General features: G+C 34.2%; 1 protein-coding gene across 1 annotated transcript in view; it reads left to right on the top strand.

The window, feature by feature from the left end:
• LRP1B (LDL receptor related protein 1B) overlaps window positions 1-15,905 on the top strand; it is a 2,715,774-nt gene that overhangs the window by 686,540 nt on the left and 2,013,329 nt on the right. Inside the window, exon 3 of the mRNA XM_053698264.1 lies at window positions 6,144-6,281. Within this exon, the coding sequence (XP_053554239.1) occupies window positions 6,144-6,281 (138 nt within the window). The remainder of the gene's footprint in view (window positions 1-6,143; window positions 6,282-15,905) is intronic.

The raw sequence follows: 15,905 nt of genomic DNA, 5'->3' as shown, positions 1-15,905 counted from the left end.
TAGTGTTAGGTTTATTTAAGGGGGGTTTGGGTTAGATTTGGGGTATGTGGGTTCTGGGTTGTAATGTTGGGGGGGGGTATTGTATGGTTTTTTTTACAGGCAAAGGAGCTGAACTTCTTGGGGCATGCCCCGCAAAGGGCCCTGTTCAGGGCTGGTAAGGTAAAAGAGCTTTGAACTTTAGTAATTTAGAATAGGGTAGGGCATTTTTTTTATTTTGGGGGGCTTTGTTATTTTATTAGGGGGCTTAGAGTAGGTGTAGTTTAAAATTGTTGTAAGATTTTCCTTATGTTTGTAAATAATTTTTTATTTTTTGTAACTTAGTTCTTTTTTATTTTTTGTACTTTAGTTAGTTTATTTCATTGTAGTTATTTGTATATATTGTATTTAATTAATGTATTGATAGTGTAGTGTTAGGTTTAATTGTAGGTAATTGTAGATATTTTATTTAATTAATTTAATGATAGTGTAGTGTTAGGTTTAATTGTAACTTAGGTTAGGATTTATTTTACAGGTAATTTTGTTATTATTTTAACTAGGTAACTATTAAATAGTTCTTAACTATTTAATAGCTATTGTGCCTGGTTAAAATAATTACAAAGTTACCTGTAAAATAAATATTAATCCTAAAATAGCTATAATATAATTACAATTTATAGTGTAGCTATATTAGGATTTATTTTACAGGTAAGTATTTAGCTTTAAATAGGAATCATTTATTTAATAAGAGATAATTAATTTCGTTAGATGTAAATTATATTTAACTTAGGGGGGTGTTAGTGTTAGGGTTAGACTTAGCTTTAGGGGTTAATACATTTATTAAAATAGCGGTGAGCTCCAGTCAGCAGATTAGGGGTTAATAATTGAAGTTAGGTGTCGGCTATGTTAGGGAGGGCAGATTAGGGGTTAATACTATTTATTATAGGGTTAGTGAGGCGGATTAGGGGTTAATAACTTTATTATAGTAGCGCTCAGGTCCGGTCGGCAGATTAGGGGTTAATAAGTGTAGGCAGGTGGAGGCGACGTTGTGGGGGGCAGATTAGGGGTTAATAAATATAATATAGGGGTCGGCGATGTTAGGGCAGCAGATTAGGGGTACATAGGGATAATGTAAGTAGCGGCCGTTTACGGAGCGGCAGATTAGGGGTTAATAATAATATGCAGGGGTCAGCGATAGCGGGGGCGGCAGATTAGGGGTTAATAAGTGTAAGGTTAGGGGTGTTTAGACTCGGGGTACATGTTAGAGTGTTAGGTGCAGACGTAGGAAGTGTTTCCACATAGCAAACAATGGGGCTGCGTTAGGAGCTGAACGCGGCTTTTTTGCAGGTGTTAGGTTTTTTTTCAGCTCAAACAGCCCCATTGTTTCCTATGGGGGAATCGTGCACAAGCACGTTTTTGAGGCTGGCCGCGTCCGTAAGCAACTCTGGTATCGAGAGTTGAAGTTGCGTTAAATATGCTCTACGCTCCTTTTTTGGAGCCTAACGCAGCCTTTATGTGGACTCTCAATACCAGAGTTTTTATGGTGCGGCCAGAAAAAAGCCGGCGTTAGCTACGCGGGTCCTTACCGACAAAACTCTAAATCTAGCCGATAGTGATTTAAACCCCTCCATTTTATTACAGTACAAGTCATAAAATTGCTTTGGCTATATCTGAATTTTACCAAGTATTTAATTGTTTTCACTTCCTTTGCATTGGCTTTAGTCTAGTAAATGTTAAAAAGGGGGAACAATCATGTTGTCAGCAGAACTTCCAGCTGTCATTCTGTGTGATTGTCCCTGTTTAGGGGCTCTGCCAAATGTCTCTCCTGCTCTCACAAGGACTATATAAAAATTGTGGTTTGTACAGGGCTGCCCAGTTACACAATAATCTTAACAACCTCACTCAGCTCTGCCCACTCCCTTCTGAACTCCAACCATAATAAGGTATGACTCCACCCCTCGTTATCCCCAACTCTGCCCTGTATTTCCCTCACCAAACCTTCCCATCCAAGCTAGTCTCTGGGAAATGTTGGATTGTGTCATGGACAGGGATGTATTGGAATAAGTGTTAAAATAATAAATTGGCCACTTTTATCAAACCAAATAAATTTTGAATGTTGCTATTAAATGCAAAATGTAAGTTTATGGGAATTAATATTAAAAAATATTAATATTTAAATGCTTAAAGGGACAGTCTAGTCAAACTTAAACTTTCATGATTCAATTTTAAACAACTTTCCTATTTACTTTTATCATCAAATTTGCTATTTCATTTGGTATTCTTTTGTTGAAAGTTAAGCCTAGGTAGACTCATAAACTGATTTCTAAGCCGTTGAAGGCTGCCTCTTATCTCAGTTTTAGTTATGCAAAACTGGGGAATGGGAGATAAAATAAATATCTTTTTGTTTAAATAATACAAATGTTGGAGTAGACTGTCCCTTTAAATTCAATTATTAGACTCAACATTCTAATGTTAATATTTGATATTTGCATGTCTACATTTTTTCTAAAGAAACATTTGTAATTCAAAATGCTTAAATTATCTCATCCCTAGTCAGGGATCATTGAAAATAAAATGTTGATTTGGAATTTTAGAATAAATAATGAACAAAGATACACAGTCAAACACATAGTAAAAGGCTTGAGACAGCAACAAACAGTTGTAAACATATTGGGCTAAATTACATTTGGAGTGCTAATTTATTGCACGCCCAGCAAATGGGCAAATTTCCCTGTTTACAGGTGTGCGATAAATAACCAGCCATTACAAGTGGCTGGTTATTGCTACCACAAGCTCATGGTAGCAAATAGCGTTACAAAAAAGTAGCCAGAGGTCAGACCTCTAGTTAATTTTTTTAAATCCCCCAAGTGCCCCCCAAAAAATGTGTGATGTCCCTTTAAAAGCATTAAAAAAAAAATACACTAAGCTGTTTTTGGGAGCTCAAGTTGGTGGGAGTGAGTTGTTAGGAAAAAGAAAAGTCACTGAAAGGTGCCTTCACATTGTGGTCTATGCGGTCTGTGTGTTCCCAGTAATTATACAGTATATATATATATATCATGTCTCATGGCATGAGAACGAGGCTCCTATTGGTGCCTATGGAAGCGCGTTCTCGTTAGTGCAATGATTCTGTGCAATGTGAATGTGAGGTCGTGTTCCCGTCACATTTGCGTGCGCTCAACTTGTAATCTAGCCCATTATTTTTTAATTTTATAATTAATCTCACAAAATAGATCCAATTGATTCAATGCATGACACAATTGATCATTTGATTTTTTTAGAAATGTTCTTGTATATTGCAAAGCAATACATTTCACCAACTTTACATTGCAACTGTCCTCAATAACACTCACTGAGCTTTTTTCATATCAAACCATGGCAGCTGTACCTTGGTATATTGTGTTGATGAGCAGTTCCCAGTGGAAGTTACATTATTAACATTTTCTGAAAAATTCTACATGAGTAACTGCAATACAACAAAACCACATTCAAACTCTCCTTCCTCCTTTTACTATACTTTATGCATAGTGGTGATTGCTTTGGGCACTTTTTTTCATTTCCTATAGGAAAATTACAATCCCATGCAATAGAAAATGAACTTGATATCTAAGATGATTCCTGTAACAATTGAAACTACTTTATGCTTCTGTAATTTCACATGCTGAATTCTTGTGTACCATCAAAAGAAATTTCCATGTTGCTTTAAAATTGAAGAACATTTATAGAACATTTTGCATTCTTAAAATGTTGTTAAATGATATTAATTCAAGAGTGAGTATTTTAATGTGTATTGCATTTTTTTTATAAAGGCAATGTTCCTGAATTGAGAAAATAATAATTGTTTTTAAGTCTACAAATAGAGAAGGGGGAGCTCTGTTTGTCAGCCAATAAGCAATCGGTTCTTAAAGGGACCCTTTGATATTGAAATAAAAAAATGCTTTATTATGCATAGTTAAAGGGACACTGAACCCAATTTTTTTCTTTCATGATTCAGATAGAGCATGACATTTTAAGCAACTTTCTAGTTTACTCCTATTATCAATTTTTCGTGCTATCTTTATTTTAAAAGCAGGAATGTAAATCTTAGCATCCAGCCCATTTTAGGTTCAGCGCCATGGATAGCTTATTGGAGGATTACATTTACCCACCAATAAGCAAGCATAACCCAGGTTCTCAACCAAAAATGGTCCGGCTCCTATGCATCACATTCCTGCTTTTTAAATAAAGATAGCAAGAGAATGAATAAAAATTTAAATTGCAGTAAATTAGAAAGTTGCTTAAAATTGCATGCATGCATCTGAGTCATGAAAGAAAAAAAATGGGTTTAGTGTCCCTTTAAGAATAGTAAAACAACTTTGGAATATATTTTTTATTATTTTTTTGCCCCCTTTTGTAATTAAAGTTTGTGGAATTTCCAGTCTTGAAAACCAAAAGAAGTCATGCAGGTTTTACAAGCCTAACCTTTTCATATATCTGTCTCTGATTTGTTATCTTATCTTTTTTGCTGAATCTTAAAAATCTATTGCACCACTCAAGGTGTTATACAGTTCTAACAATTTTCAAACTCTGCTGAAATGTTAATCTACTGGACGACTGCAAAACATGTTGTAATTATAAGGTGTTTACTGTCCCTTTATGGGCCTGTTGTACACAGACATGCTTCAAAGCAGTAACATCATTATTTTCTATGCAAAAAAAAACATTTTAACATGTTTTCAAAGGCCCTTTTACTGTAAATACACAATATAGAAATTGTTAGAATATAATATCAAGACAGTATGTCAGTGAAATAATTAATTTTAATAATATACATTAATGCTGAGAAAATACATTTTCATCTGATCTTTAATCTGGAATTTGATATTGTTGTATAGATTAGTTTTTCATCTTAAATACTGTGCTATTTTTCTTAATTGCATTCATTAATCAACTTCATCAGATAATACTGCAGTGATAGTATAGGTAATATCCACATGAAAAATGCCTGTTTGATGTATCCAAGGGTGATTGTTAATGTGCATTAGCCTGTGAAGTAAATCTACTAAATTAAAGAGGAGTTATGCAAGGGGAAAGGTGTTGCACAAGGAAATTATTTGTATATTTATACTATAGATAATGATATCTTTAATTATAAATATTGAACATTCATGTACTGATATAATGGTACATAATTTGGTTGCAACTAAGAAAGTAAAAAAAAAACCTAATATGTTAATATAAGGAAATCCTCTTATATTCAATTCTCCTAATGCAGTTTAAATTTGATCAATATATCTTCTGTTCACCTTTATGACACGTCTCAATGATAATATTCCAAGAGCAGTTTCAGTGCGATACTTATTCTGCATATTGCTTAAAACTGGCATGAATATAAAATCGCATTTAGAATTTTTAAGACTGGTTTTGTTGAATATAATAAGAATGAATATATATTATTAAGTGAAATCAAGAAAAGATTCCATGTATCAAATATTTGTACACAATAATCTGTACAAAGTAAAAGTATATATATAAATATTTATATATGAAAATATATAAATATTCATATACTGTATATATATATATATATATACACACATAGTTTTTGTTAGATTGTATGTTATTTCTATATCATATATATATAAAGAAACTCTGTTTCCCTCTAATCTCAGTGTAAGGCTGATTTGAAATAAATGAATTAGTATTACAGTATGTCGTTGATACAAAGTAATATTAATTGCATTGATACTTTAAAGACTCACATTTTTCGTCTTTCATGGAGGTCTTTGAAAGCAACTTACTCAGCACTGTGCCACTAATTCAGCAATTCTAAGGAAACCTTCCAAGGCATAAAGAATCACTACCTTGGGACATATAAAAGCCGTAATGCTTACCCCTTTAATTAGTCTTTTCCTACACTCATTTTACACAAATTACAAGTTAACCTAGATTCTTTTTATACTTGGCTTATGTCCATGGTAAATTGCATATTATCAGCTGTATATGGTTATTATGGTATATATTTAACAATGTCTCATATTATTTTATGTAGCTTATAGATGCAATTCCTATAATATATTTATTCCAACCATGAATATTAAAAATGCTATTATTTTGCAGAAAAGAACATGATTGCCCCAAAGTGGATTATTTAACACTGCTAAATGGGATTTGTTATTTTTGTTTTTCAGGTCAAGAAAAAATTGTTTTCAAGTGTCCCATGAATCATGTGGTTTGCGTTGGAACTAAAACATGCATACATTTTTCCAGACTGTGTAATGGGATTTACGACTGTGCAGATGGATATGATGAAGGAGCTCATTGTCGAGGTGAGTGTAACTTCTAAAGGGAATAATTGATTAGCACTTTCAAGATCGAGGAAGGTCAACATAATATATTCAAACAAGTGTTTGTAGAACCAATAAAGTTTTTAAAGCATAACAACAGTAAGGTTGCCTTAAAATATAAAGTATAACATTTTATTCATACTTTTTCATTGTCTTTATGTGTTGCTTTGTATTGAAAACAAGTGTGACCAATATTTTTGTTTTGCGTATCTTCATTCTTCATCTGAAAGTAAAACATAGATTTCTGTTTTTAACAGTATTTGCAATTCTTTGATTTGCAAAAGATTTATTTTTTTATTGTGCTGATTTAATAACTGACGGGCAGACAAGATTCGCTATCATGAACCTCTTCCACCCAGCTTTGCGGTGAGCTGGCAGTAGTACATTGCCTGCAGTTAACATTGCACAATTCATCAATCGCACACAAGAGGGGGGTGTCAATTATCCCAATCTGATCGGATCAAGTTGATTGTATCCATCACCTAAAGTGTAGAGAAGAGGCAGCAGTCTAACGAGTGTTTTAGGATTGCTCTGAATAAGCATTAAAAGGTGGCATTTTGAAGCTGCTATTGCAGTTTGTTAAATGAAACCCATAGTCTTCTCAGAAAAAAATGTGGTCAATGGAAAAAAATACAAATTCCACAATGGACTGATAGTAATGAAGTATAAGGACGATTAAAGTATTTGCAAACAATTAATTCAGACATTGATAAGAGCTTTAATGTGAGAGACAGGAAACTCTTAAGGGCCCAATTCTCTAAAGCTCTTGTACATACTGCAAAGGTCCCTCAAATAAATTTATATGAGAGCTGTTAACCTCATTCTGCATTAGGTATAACAAAACAAACAGATTAGTGGTGTTGTTTTAGCCACTTAGAGAGTCATCCATATTCCTGGTGCAATGGGCAACTTCAAACTAATGCAAGCACAAAGTGTGTAAAAGCATTCAGCTTAAATCCGTGAATATTCTAGGAATGACAATGGAGACCCACACATATCTCACACATAATGGTGTGGTGCTATAAGAAAAAAAGCACTTCAACAATGCAGAATGTGTTGAAAAAAGGATGTACCTATTGCCCATCAAGGGCTATAATCAACAATACGCTAGGAGTTAATGTGTGTCCCATAATATGTCAACTAGATAAAGATGTGATTCCAGTACCTGGAATAGGAGACCAAAGCATGTAGCTGTACTCCGTGGGCATATAGCCTAAATGCAATGTCAGTGTAGGAGTCGGATTCCCCTTAACTCCGTATCTCTGGCATTTTGCCAGTGGCGTACTACGTGGCTCAACGTCGTCCAAATGGAAGAGAAGCCGGCTCCTGTGCTTTGTGCTTCAGTGTTTTTGCTTTCTTTCCAGACGTGCTGAGTTTGTCAATAGCTACAAACATACTGCACGTCACATGGTCTGACGTCCTCCAATCAAGAGCGGAGCTTGAGCCAGCTGGTTTACGTCCTCCAATCAGGAGCGGAGCTTGAACCGGCTGGCAATCCAATGGATGTCTGTGGCTAGTGTAGAAACCATTTCAATAGTGAGCAATCTCAAACTGGCAAAAGCTTTGTTTTACGGAGTGGATGCCCCTCCATCCACAAATTAAATATAAAATAAAAAGATTTTCGAAATGAAGCTTGTATAAACCAAAAAATTCTTCACTTTATTCCAGTTTAAAAAGGTACAGGAAACATTAGGGTAGATTAATGGCAGAACAAAGTCTTTCCGGTTTTGGTCATATTGACCGTAATCATAGACTAACACCTGTTATGAGGACACCTATTTAAGCAGGATACTCTACTGCCTGATTGGCTAAAAGCAAGAATACAAAAAATGTAACCCTAAATGTAAAAAAATACACACATAGTCATCTTAAACAGGTGTATATCAAGATAAATAGATAAGCAAATATTTGGACATATATTTCAATTACAATTAGATAGTACTCATTTAGTATTGTAACTAATACATAAATCTATTGATTCATTTAAACAATATGTTCACTATTATGAGCACACCATACTTATGGAGTAGAACAGAGGTGGTTAATAAAAACATAATACAATATAGTAAAATACTGTTGGACATAGTATGAAACATTGCTCTAGTAGATGATTAACTATTAAGAGCATATATATATATATACTCTATATGTTAATAGCATATACATAGAGGTCTGCATGCTTACATATATAATTTGCATTTTAATAGGTTGTATCGTATAGCAGCATCCAACTCAACTCAATATGTATATACTTGCATATGTCTTTATAAATATTCTTAAATATAATAATAACAGTATTGTAGAGATGAGCAAAATATGCACAATTACCCTTCAGTTGGATATAAATAGTCCCATACAGGAAAGGGATATAAAATATTAGTCAGATGCTTTTATATTTACTGATAGGGAGCAAAAGAGCATGCCCGCAGCTGCCATCCGAAACATGTTTTCAAGGGCATAGCAAAGAGTCAGTTCTTGCGAGCCAAGCGGAACTGTACTATGGAAAGAACCTTTCAGGTAGAGAGCAGAGATTTAAAAGATAGGATGATTAAGAGAGGCTATTCCAAAAAAGGTTGTTGACAAAGCCTTTTTTGAAAGTAAGGACACAAATAGATAAACCTGTTAAAGGGAAATTGTGTGCCTAAAAAACAGGGAGAGTCCATTGATCAGCAAAAAACAAATTGTATTACATCATACTCCAGTCAATATGACCAAGTTTGTCAAGAGTAATTTGCCGATATTGATGGATGATAAGGGTTTGAGAAAGACCATAGAAAAAGGTTGCTTGTTTGTACCCAAAAGGAATGTTACACTTGGTAACATTCTTGCTCTAAGTATGCTAAGAACAGAAAAGACTATTGCTAGCTCATGGATGCTATTTAATTGGTCATATAAATGTGGGAGAAGTGCATGCATATCATGCGACCATTTAAATGTATCAACTACTTTCAAGACCCTTGTCAATGGAGAAGAGTTTCCAACTAAAGGATGCATAAATTGTAAGAGTACCTTTGTGGTATATATAATTGAGTGCACCAAATGTCTAAAACAATATACAGGCAGAACCACTAGATAGGTTGGCAAACTTATTAGAGAACATTTGTCATATATCTCTAGTGAATGAGCTTGTTATGCACTTTCAGAACATTTCATTGACGTTCACAACAAGAATGTAACAACCTTTAGATGGCAAGCCATAGAACAAGTCAAGAGACCACCAAAGGGCGGTGACAAGCTTCCCATACTCTGCAGACAGGAGACCTATTGGATTTTCAGAACTCATTGTCTATTGCCTCAGGGCTTTAACTCTGAGTTCGACATAAATAATTTCTGGCAGAGGTGAAGCTTACTACCACCCTTGTTCTCTCTTTACTGGTCTAATCATTATTCATGTAAATGAATACCTCTATATTTCTAAGAACCTAATGTGGTCTATTGTGATTAAGAAATTATATTTTCCTGCATATTATCTTAATGTACATTTCGAGTATGCTTTAAGAGTGTTTTTCTGATAGTAGTAGTACTACTATATAATACAAGTTAATTGTATATGATAAAGACAGACACATTATATACCCATACTGTTGCTCTTTTGATCCCTATCAGTAAATATAAAGGCATCTGACTAATATTTTATATCCTTTTCCTGTATGGGACTATTTATATCCAACTGAAGGGTAAATGTGCATATTTTGTTCCTCTCTACAATACTGTTATTATTATATTTAAGAATATTTATAAAGACATATGCAAGTATATACATATTGAGTTGGATGCTGCTATATGATACAACCTATCAAAATGCAAATTATGTATGTAAGCATGCACACCTCTATGCATATGCTATTAACATATAGAGTATATATATGCTCTTAATAGTTAATCATCTACTAGAGCAATGTTTCGTACGATGTCCAACAGTATTGTACTATATTGTATTATGTTTTTATTAACCACCTCTGTTCTCCTCCATAAGTATGGTGTGCTCATAATAGTGAACATATTGTTTAAATTAATTAATGATTTATGTATAAGGTACAATACTAAATGAGTACTATCTAATTGTAATTGAAATATACGTCCAAATATTTGCTTATCTATTTATTTTGATAAACATCTGTTTAAGATGACTATGTGTGTATTTTTTACATTCAGGGTTACATTTTTGGTATTCTTGCTTTTAGCCAATCAGGGAGTAGAATATCCTGCTTAAATAGGTGTTCCTCATAACAGGTGTTAGTCTATGATGACTTTGTTCTGCCATTAATCTACCCTAATGTTTCCTGTGCCTTTTTAAACTGGAATAAAGGGAAGATTTTTTTCTTTTATACAAGCTTCATTTGGAAAATCTTTTTATTTTATACTCACTCTGCATTGTTCTTAATTTGAACGAGATACACCTACATTAAAATGTAATGCTAAAAACCCAAAGGAGTTATGTAAATGTACCATGGTTGATGATGGTAAAAAATAAATCTACTAGACACTAATTTTAGAGAAAAATAATAAATTGGTCATGAATAATTCACTACATGGTCTATATAAAAAAATATGTTTCAGATTACCCTCTAAAAATATTATGGTTAAAGGTACATTATACTTTAAAATATGATCCCTTTTAATACATTCCAAATAGTTTGTTTTACCTACTAGAATGTGGTAAATTATTTATAATCAGCTAAATGGAAATGTCAATGGAAATAGCTTATTTTGCTTATTGAAACCACCACTTATATTGAAAACATTATTGAAGTAATGGCTATAGAAAAGCTATGCAAACAAGAGGTGAGAGCAGAAATCAACCACACAGCTTAAGGTTGGAGATAGAGAGCCCAACCTAGTTGAAAGAGTGTTCCTGCACTAGCTTTGAATACAATAAACTCTTATCAGCAGTTTGCGTGAGTGCATTGTCCATTTAAGAAGAAGAATAACCTAAAGTGCCCCATTTATCCTCTCCACTACCTCAAGTGTCCTGGAGTTAAATTATCCTGTTTAGATCTGATTGGGAGGACTGACAAACCCTGCTCTAGCACAACTGGTTGCACAAGCAATCGCCGTAATGGCAGGCAGACAAGATAAAAATAGAATACAACTTTACTTTGTTATTGAGATAGAGAGTTTTTATCAAGCTCTAAATATAAAAGCAAAGGGAGACTCCAGCAGGAGCAGATAGAAGTGAACTCAGATGAATGTTAAAACAATTTATTAAAACATGTGTTAAAATCACAGGGGTTTACAGAGAACAACCACAGCTAGAACATCTGTATATTGCACAGACTGTATATTGTAAACAATGTCTATGATTACGGTTTGCAGTTCAGAAGGTTGGTCTCCACCCACAACGTGACATCACATGCTCAAGTTTTAACATTCATCTGAGTTCACTTCTATCTGCTCCTGCTGGAGTCTCCGATTGCTTTTATAGCTAGAGTTGATGTGAAGCTCTGCAGTATGTGAGTATACAACTTACATGTGAATTAACCCTGTAGTCTCACAGAACTTCACCATTGGCAGCATTGATCTGTTATATTTGAGGTTAACCCTTGGAGTTCAACTGCAGCATTCATTTCCACGGAGAAGTAAACCCTGGGATCACTTATGCACATTTGGAGTTGGGATTTAGTTTCCAAATGACTTTTTTGGACATATCCTTTTTGCACTAACAAATTGTTTTTTGTTACATTTATAATGTGGCCTGGTTAACTTGCTTATTACAAGTTGAAAGTAAGAAGTTAGAGTGCAAGCGAAAAGTCTGATGTGTGCTAACTTTGGACATTGTGACCATGTTAAGAGTGTAAATAGCAGGTTTTACAAGCCTTACCCAGCTATTAATCTGTCCTTAATTGGGTTCAGTAGATATGTTTAGAAAAGAACTACAAAGCAAAGCAGGTTATGTTAACGTAATGGGCCCCATTTATCAAAACGCCAGATGGACATGGTTCCTGTCCGGGAACCATAGAAGGCTGGCATTGCTGTGAGTCATAGTCATCAATGCACAAGCAATTGCTTGTGAAGCCATGCAACCTATTGTGTGAGAGCAGGGCTTGTCAATCCTGACCAGCTAACCCTTGAAGTGAGATCGCAGCTACTTAACTAGAGTTTTAGGACTGCTCACTCATGTCTGCATTGCTCAGACTCCAAAGCTGCACCTGCAGCTTCTTAAAAGGTGCCCAAAATGAATGTTGATAACCTGTGTCTTAACATTTGGTACAAACATCTGTATAAGCCCCATACCATTTTTTCTGTTCTATATAAAATGTATTACATTTACCAATCATTATTATACCATAAGATAAGCTGATTTTGTTTTATAAAAGAAAATATATGTATACTCTTTTGTTCTATCATTATTTACCATTCAGAACTTGTTAGTAAGATGCTGACAGACAGCAAAGGAAATTGCTTATGCTAAAATCTTTTTTTCTGTCTTTTCAATAGGTCATGCCATATAACATCTCAATTTAGTAACACACCACATATAGTACTATCCACTCAGTATTATGAGCCAAAAGTATTCTGGCCAGATGTTAGATAATAAATTGCTGCCATCGCATAGATTTTGTAAATGAAAGCGTCCCTGTACCTTGCTAATGGTACATAAAGTTTAGGCTTATATTTTATGGATATATTTTTGCTTTTTAGCAACTACTGCTTAGTTATTTTGGAGTTAGGGATATTGTACACTATGTTTACAAAGTAATAACTGCATTATACTTCAACCAAGTCTTTTCAAGATTGCAATAGCTTGAAATACAACACATTACATTTTGTAAAACAAAATTGGTACAATGCACATAATTTACCTTATTCACATTTGTACATGTTCATAAGTTTATAGCGGACAGCTTTTTATAAGAAACTTTGCTAAGATGTTTGCCCTGTTGTGTTAACGGCTTAGTATCTGTAGATGAAGCTTCTGAGAATTGCTCATACAAGCTAAGAAGCAGTAGTCTTAAAGGGACATGAAACCCAAATGGTTTATTTCATGATTCAGATTGAGAATACAATTTCAAACAAATTTCTGATTTACTTCTGTTATCTAATTTGCTTCATTCTCTTGGCATCCTATGTTGAAGAAACAGCAATGCACATAGGTAAACCAATAAAATAAGGAATATATGTGTAGCCACAAATCAGCAGCTCCTGAGCCTACCTAGGTTTGCTTTTAAACAAAAGATACCAAGAGATCAAAACAAATTTGATAGTGGACGTGAATTTAAACTTTTTTTTTTAAATTGCATGCTCTCTTCAAATCATAAAATAAAATGTATTTAATGTCCCTTTAATACCACTGCTTGCCAACCTCTTTTCCACTACTGGGGTTAAAATCACCCCAGATCGGATCCCTATCCTTGCACAAATGGTTGTGTTAGAGCAGAGGGGTGGATTGCACTAGAGAACCTTCTCTGACTGGCCTGTCAATTACTTTAACTTTGCAATACAATTTTTGTTGTGTTAATTGACTCAGAAGCTGAGGATGAAGGTAGCTGGGACACAGGAAATTTACAGGAAGATAAAGCAAAATGCAGATATAATGGATTTGGTTAATGAGGCCACTTTGACAAAGACCAGTGTCAGATAAAGGAATTTGATATACTGAAATGATAGTTATGGCATATTTAGGATTACATGATGATGACTCAATACATGACAAAAAAAGAATATCTGTGGTAAAGTTTCAAATACTGCATAAACTCTTTATTGTTTCCCTATAGATGAATTCTACTCTAATAGATAAGAAGTAACATCATGGGGTCCATTTGCGGCAGTTTCATAAAAAATAACACGGCACACACTGCTGTGACATCTGAATTGCTGTTAAAAATTAGATTTTTTGAGTGTTTGATCCTATTACTAATTGTAAGATTTACTGTGCCTTAAAGAGGTATCATTAAACTTATTTACTTAGATTCACCATGTGTTCCGATGACCATAGGCACCAATAGATTCAGCATTTATGAGTTACAGTTAAGAAATCCCCTTTAGAGGGTCAATACATACTTGTAATTACAATATGTTTTCTGCAGTATTCCATTAGATTAACAAATCAGCAGAGCCTGAAAGTAATAAGATGATTAACAACATATTTGGAAAGGTTAAACTTCCATGCACTCTCTTTCAGTTTTCAGGACTTTACAGATTCACACTTTTCAAACTTAAATTGCCAGTAAAGAGGTGAACTTAAATAATGATTGTTTACTGCAAAGTTGTTTTCTATGTATAATTAATCATTTTATATTAAAATCACAAATTTTCTTTCTGTTCCTATGTAGATCAGTGTTTTTCATCATAAATTCAGTTAGGTTTAATGGTTGTTGAGCATTGATTCCCAGTACCGGCACTGGCCACAGAGCCCCACAGCTTGATGAACATCCACCAAATTTTACTGTGGGTAGCAAGTTTTTGTCTTGGAACGCTGTGTTATTTTGCTGCCCCTTGTTTTGACCAAATAACTCAATCTTTGTTTCATCAGCCCACTGCACCTTCATCCAAAATGAAGCTGGCTTGTCCAAATGTGCATTTGCATACCTCAAGTGACTCTGTTTGTGGCATGTGTGCAGAAAAGGCTTCTTCCACATCACTCTCCCATACAGCTTCTCCTTGTGCAAAGTGCGCTGAATTGTTGAACGATGCACAGTGACACCATCTACAGCAAGATGATGTTGTAGGTCTTTGGAGGTGGTCTGTGGGCTGTTTTTGACCGTTCTTACCATCCTTTGCCTCTCCGATATTTTACTTGGGCTGCCACTTCTGCCCTTAACAAGAACTGTGCCTATGGTCTTCCATTTCCTCACTGACAGCTTAAATCTCTGTGATAGCTTTTTGTAGCCTTCCCCTAAACTATAATGTTGATCAATCTTTGTTTTCATGTCATTTATAAGTGGTTTTGAGGCCCCCATTTTGCCACTCTTCAGAGGAGAGTCAAAGAGAACAACAACTTGCAATTGGCCACCTTAAATATGTTTTCTCATGATTGGATGCACCTGTCTATGAAGTTCAAGGCTTAATGGGTTCACCAAACCAATTGTGTGTTCCAATTAATCAGTGCTAGGTAGTTATGGGTATTCAAATCAACAAAATGACAAGCATGCCCAAATGTATGCACCTGTCTAATTTCATTTTGATGCATATTGCATATTTTCTGTTAATCCAATAAACCTGAAATATTACTGTGCCCTTCAGTTATTTGATAGATCAAAATGAAATTGCTGATCCAAACACCCAATTATTTATAAATTAAAATTATGGAAATTGTCAGGGGTGCCTAAACTTTTGCAAACAACTATATATATGTATATATATATATATATATATATATATATATATATATATATATATATATATATATATATATATATATATATATGCATATATATTTATGCAGAAAACACAGTCCCCCATTGACTCCTATGTAAAGGCACTTTAGCTGAAGTTTTTTTTTCTAATACCCCATATCTGCTCACGTTAACCCCTTTTTAAAAAAATATCAATATGCTCATATTTTTATTTTATGTTACTGTACTGTCCTCTTTATTTCCTCTTTATTTTGGTCTTTATTTTGGTGGAAATTGCGGCAAAGTGAAAATGTGACTTTGCAGTCTTATT

The sequence above is a fragment of the Bombina bombina genome, chromosome 1 (genome assembly GCF_027579735.1).
Source record: "Bombina bombina isolate aBomBom1 chromosome 1, aBomBom1.pri, whole genome shotgun sequence".
Taxonomy (NCBI): Eukaryota; Metazoa; Chordata; class Amphibia; order Anura; family Bombinatoridae; genus Bombina; species Bombina bombina.
Note: the sequence above shows the minus strand (reverse complement) of the source record. Positions and strands in the feature narration are given on the sequence as shown.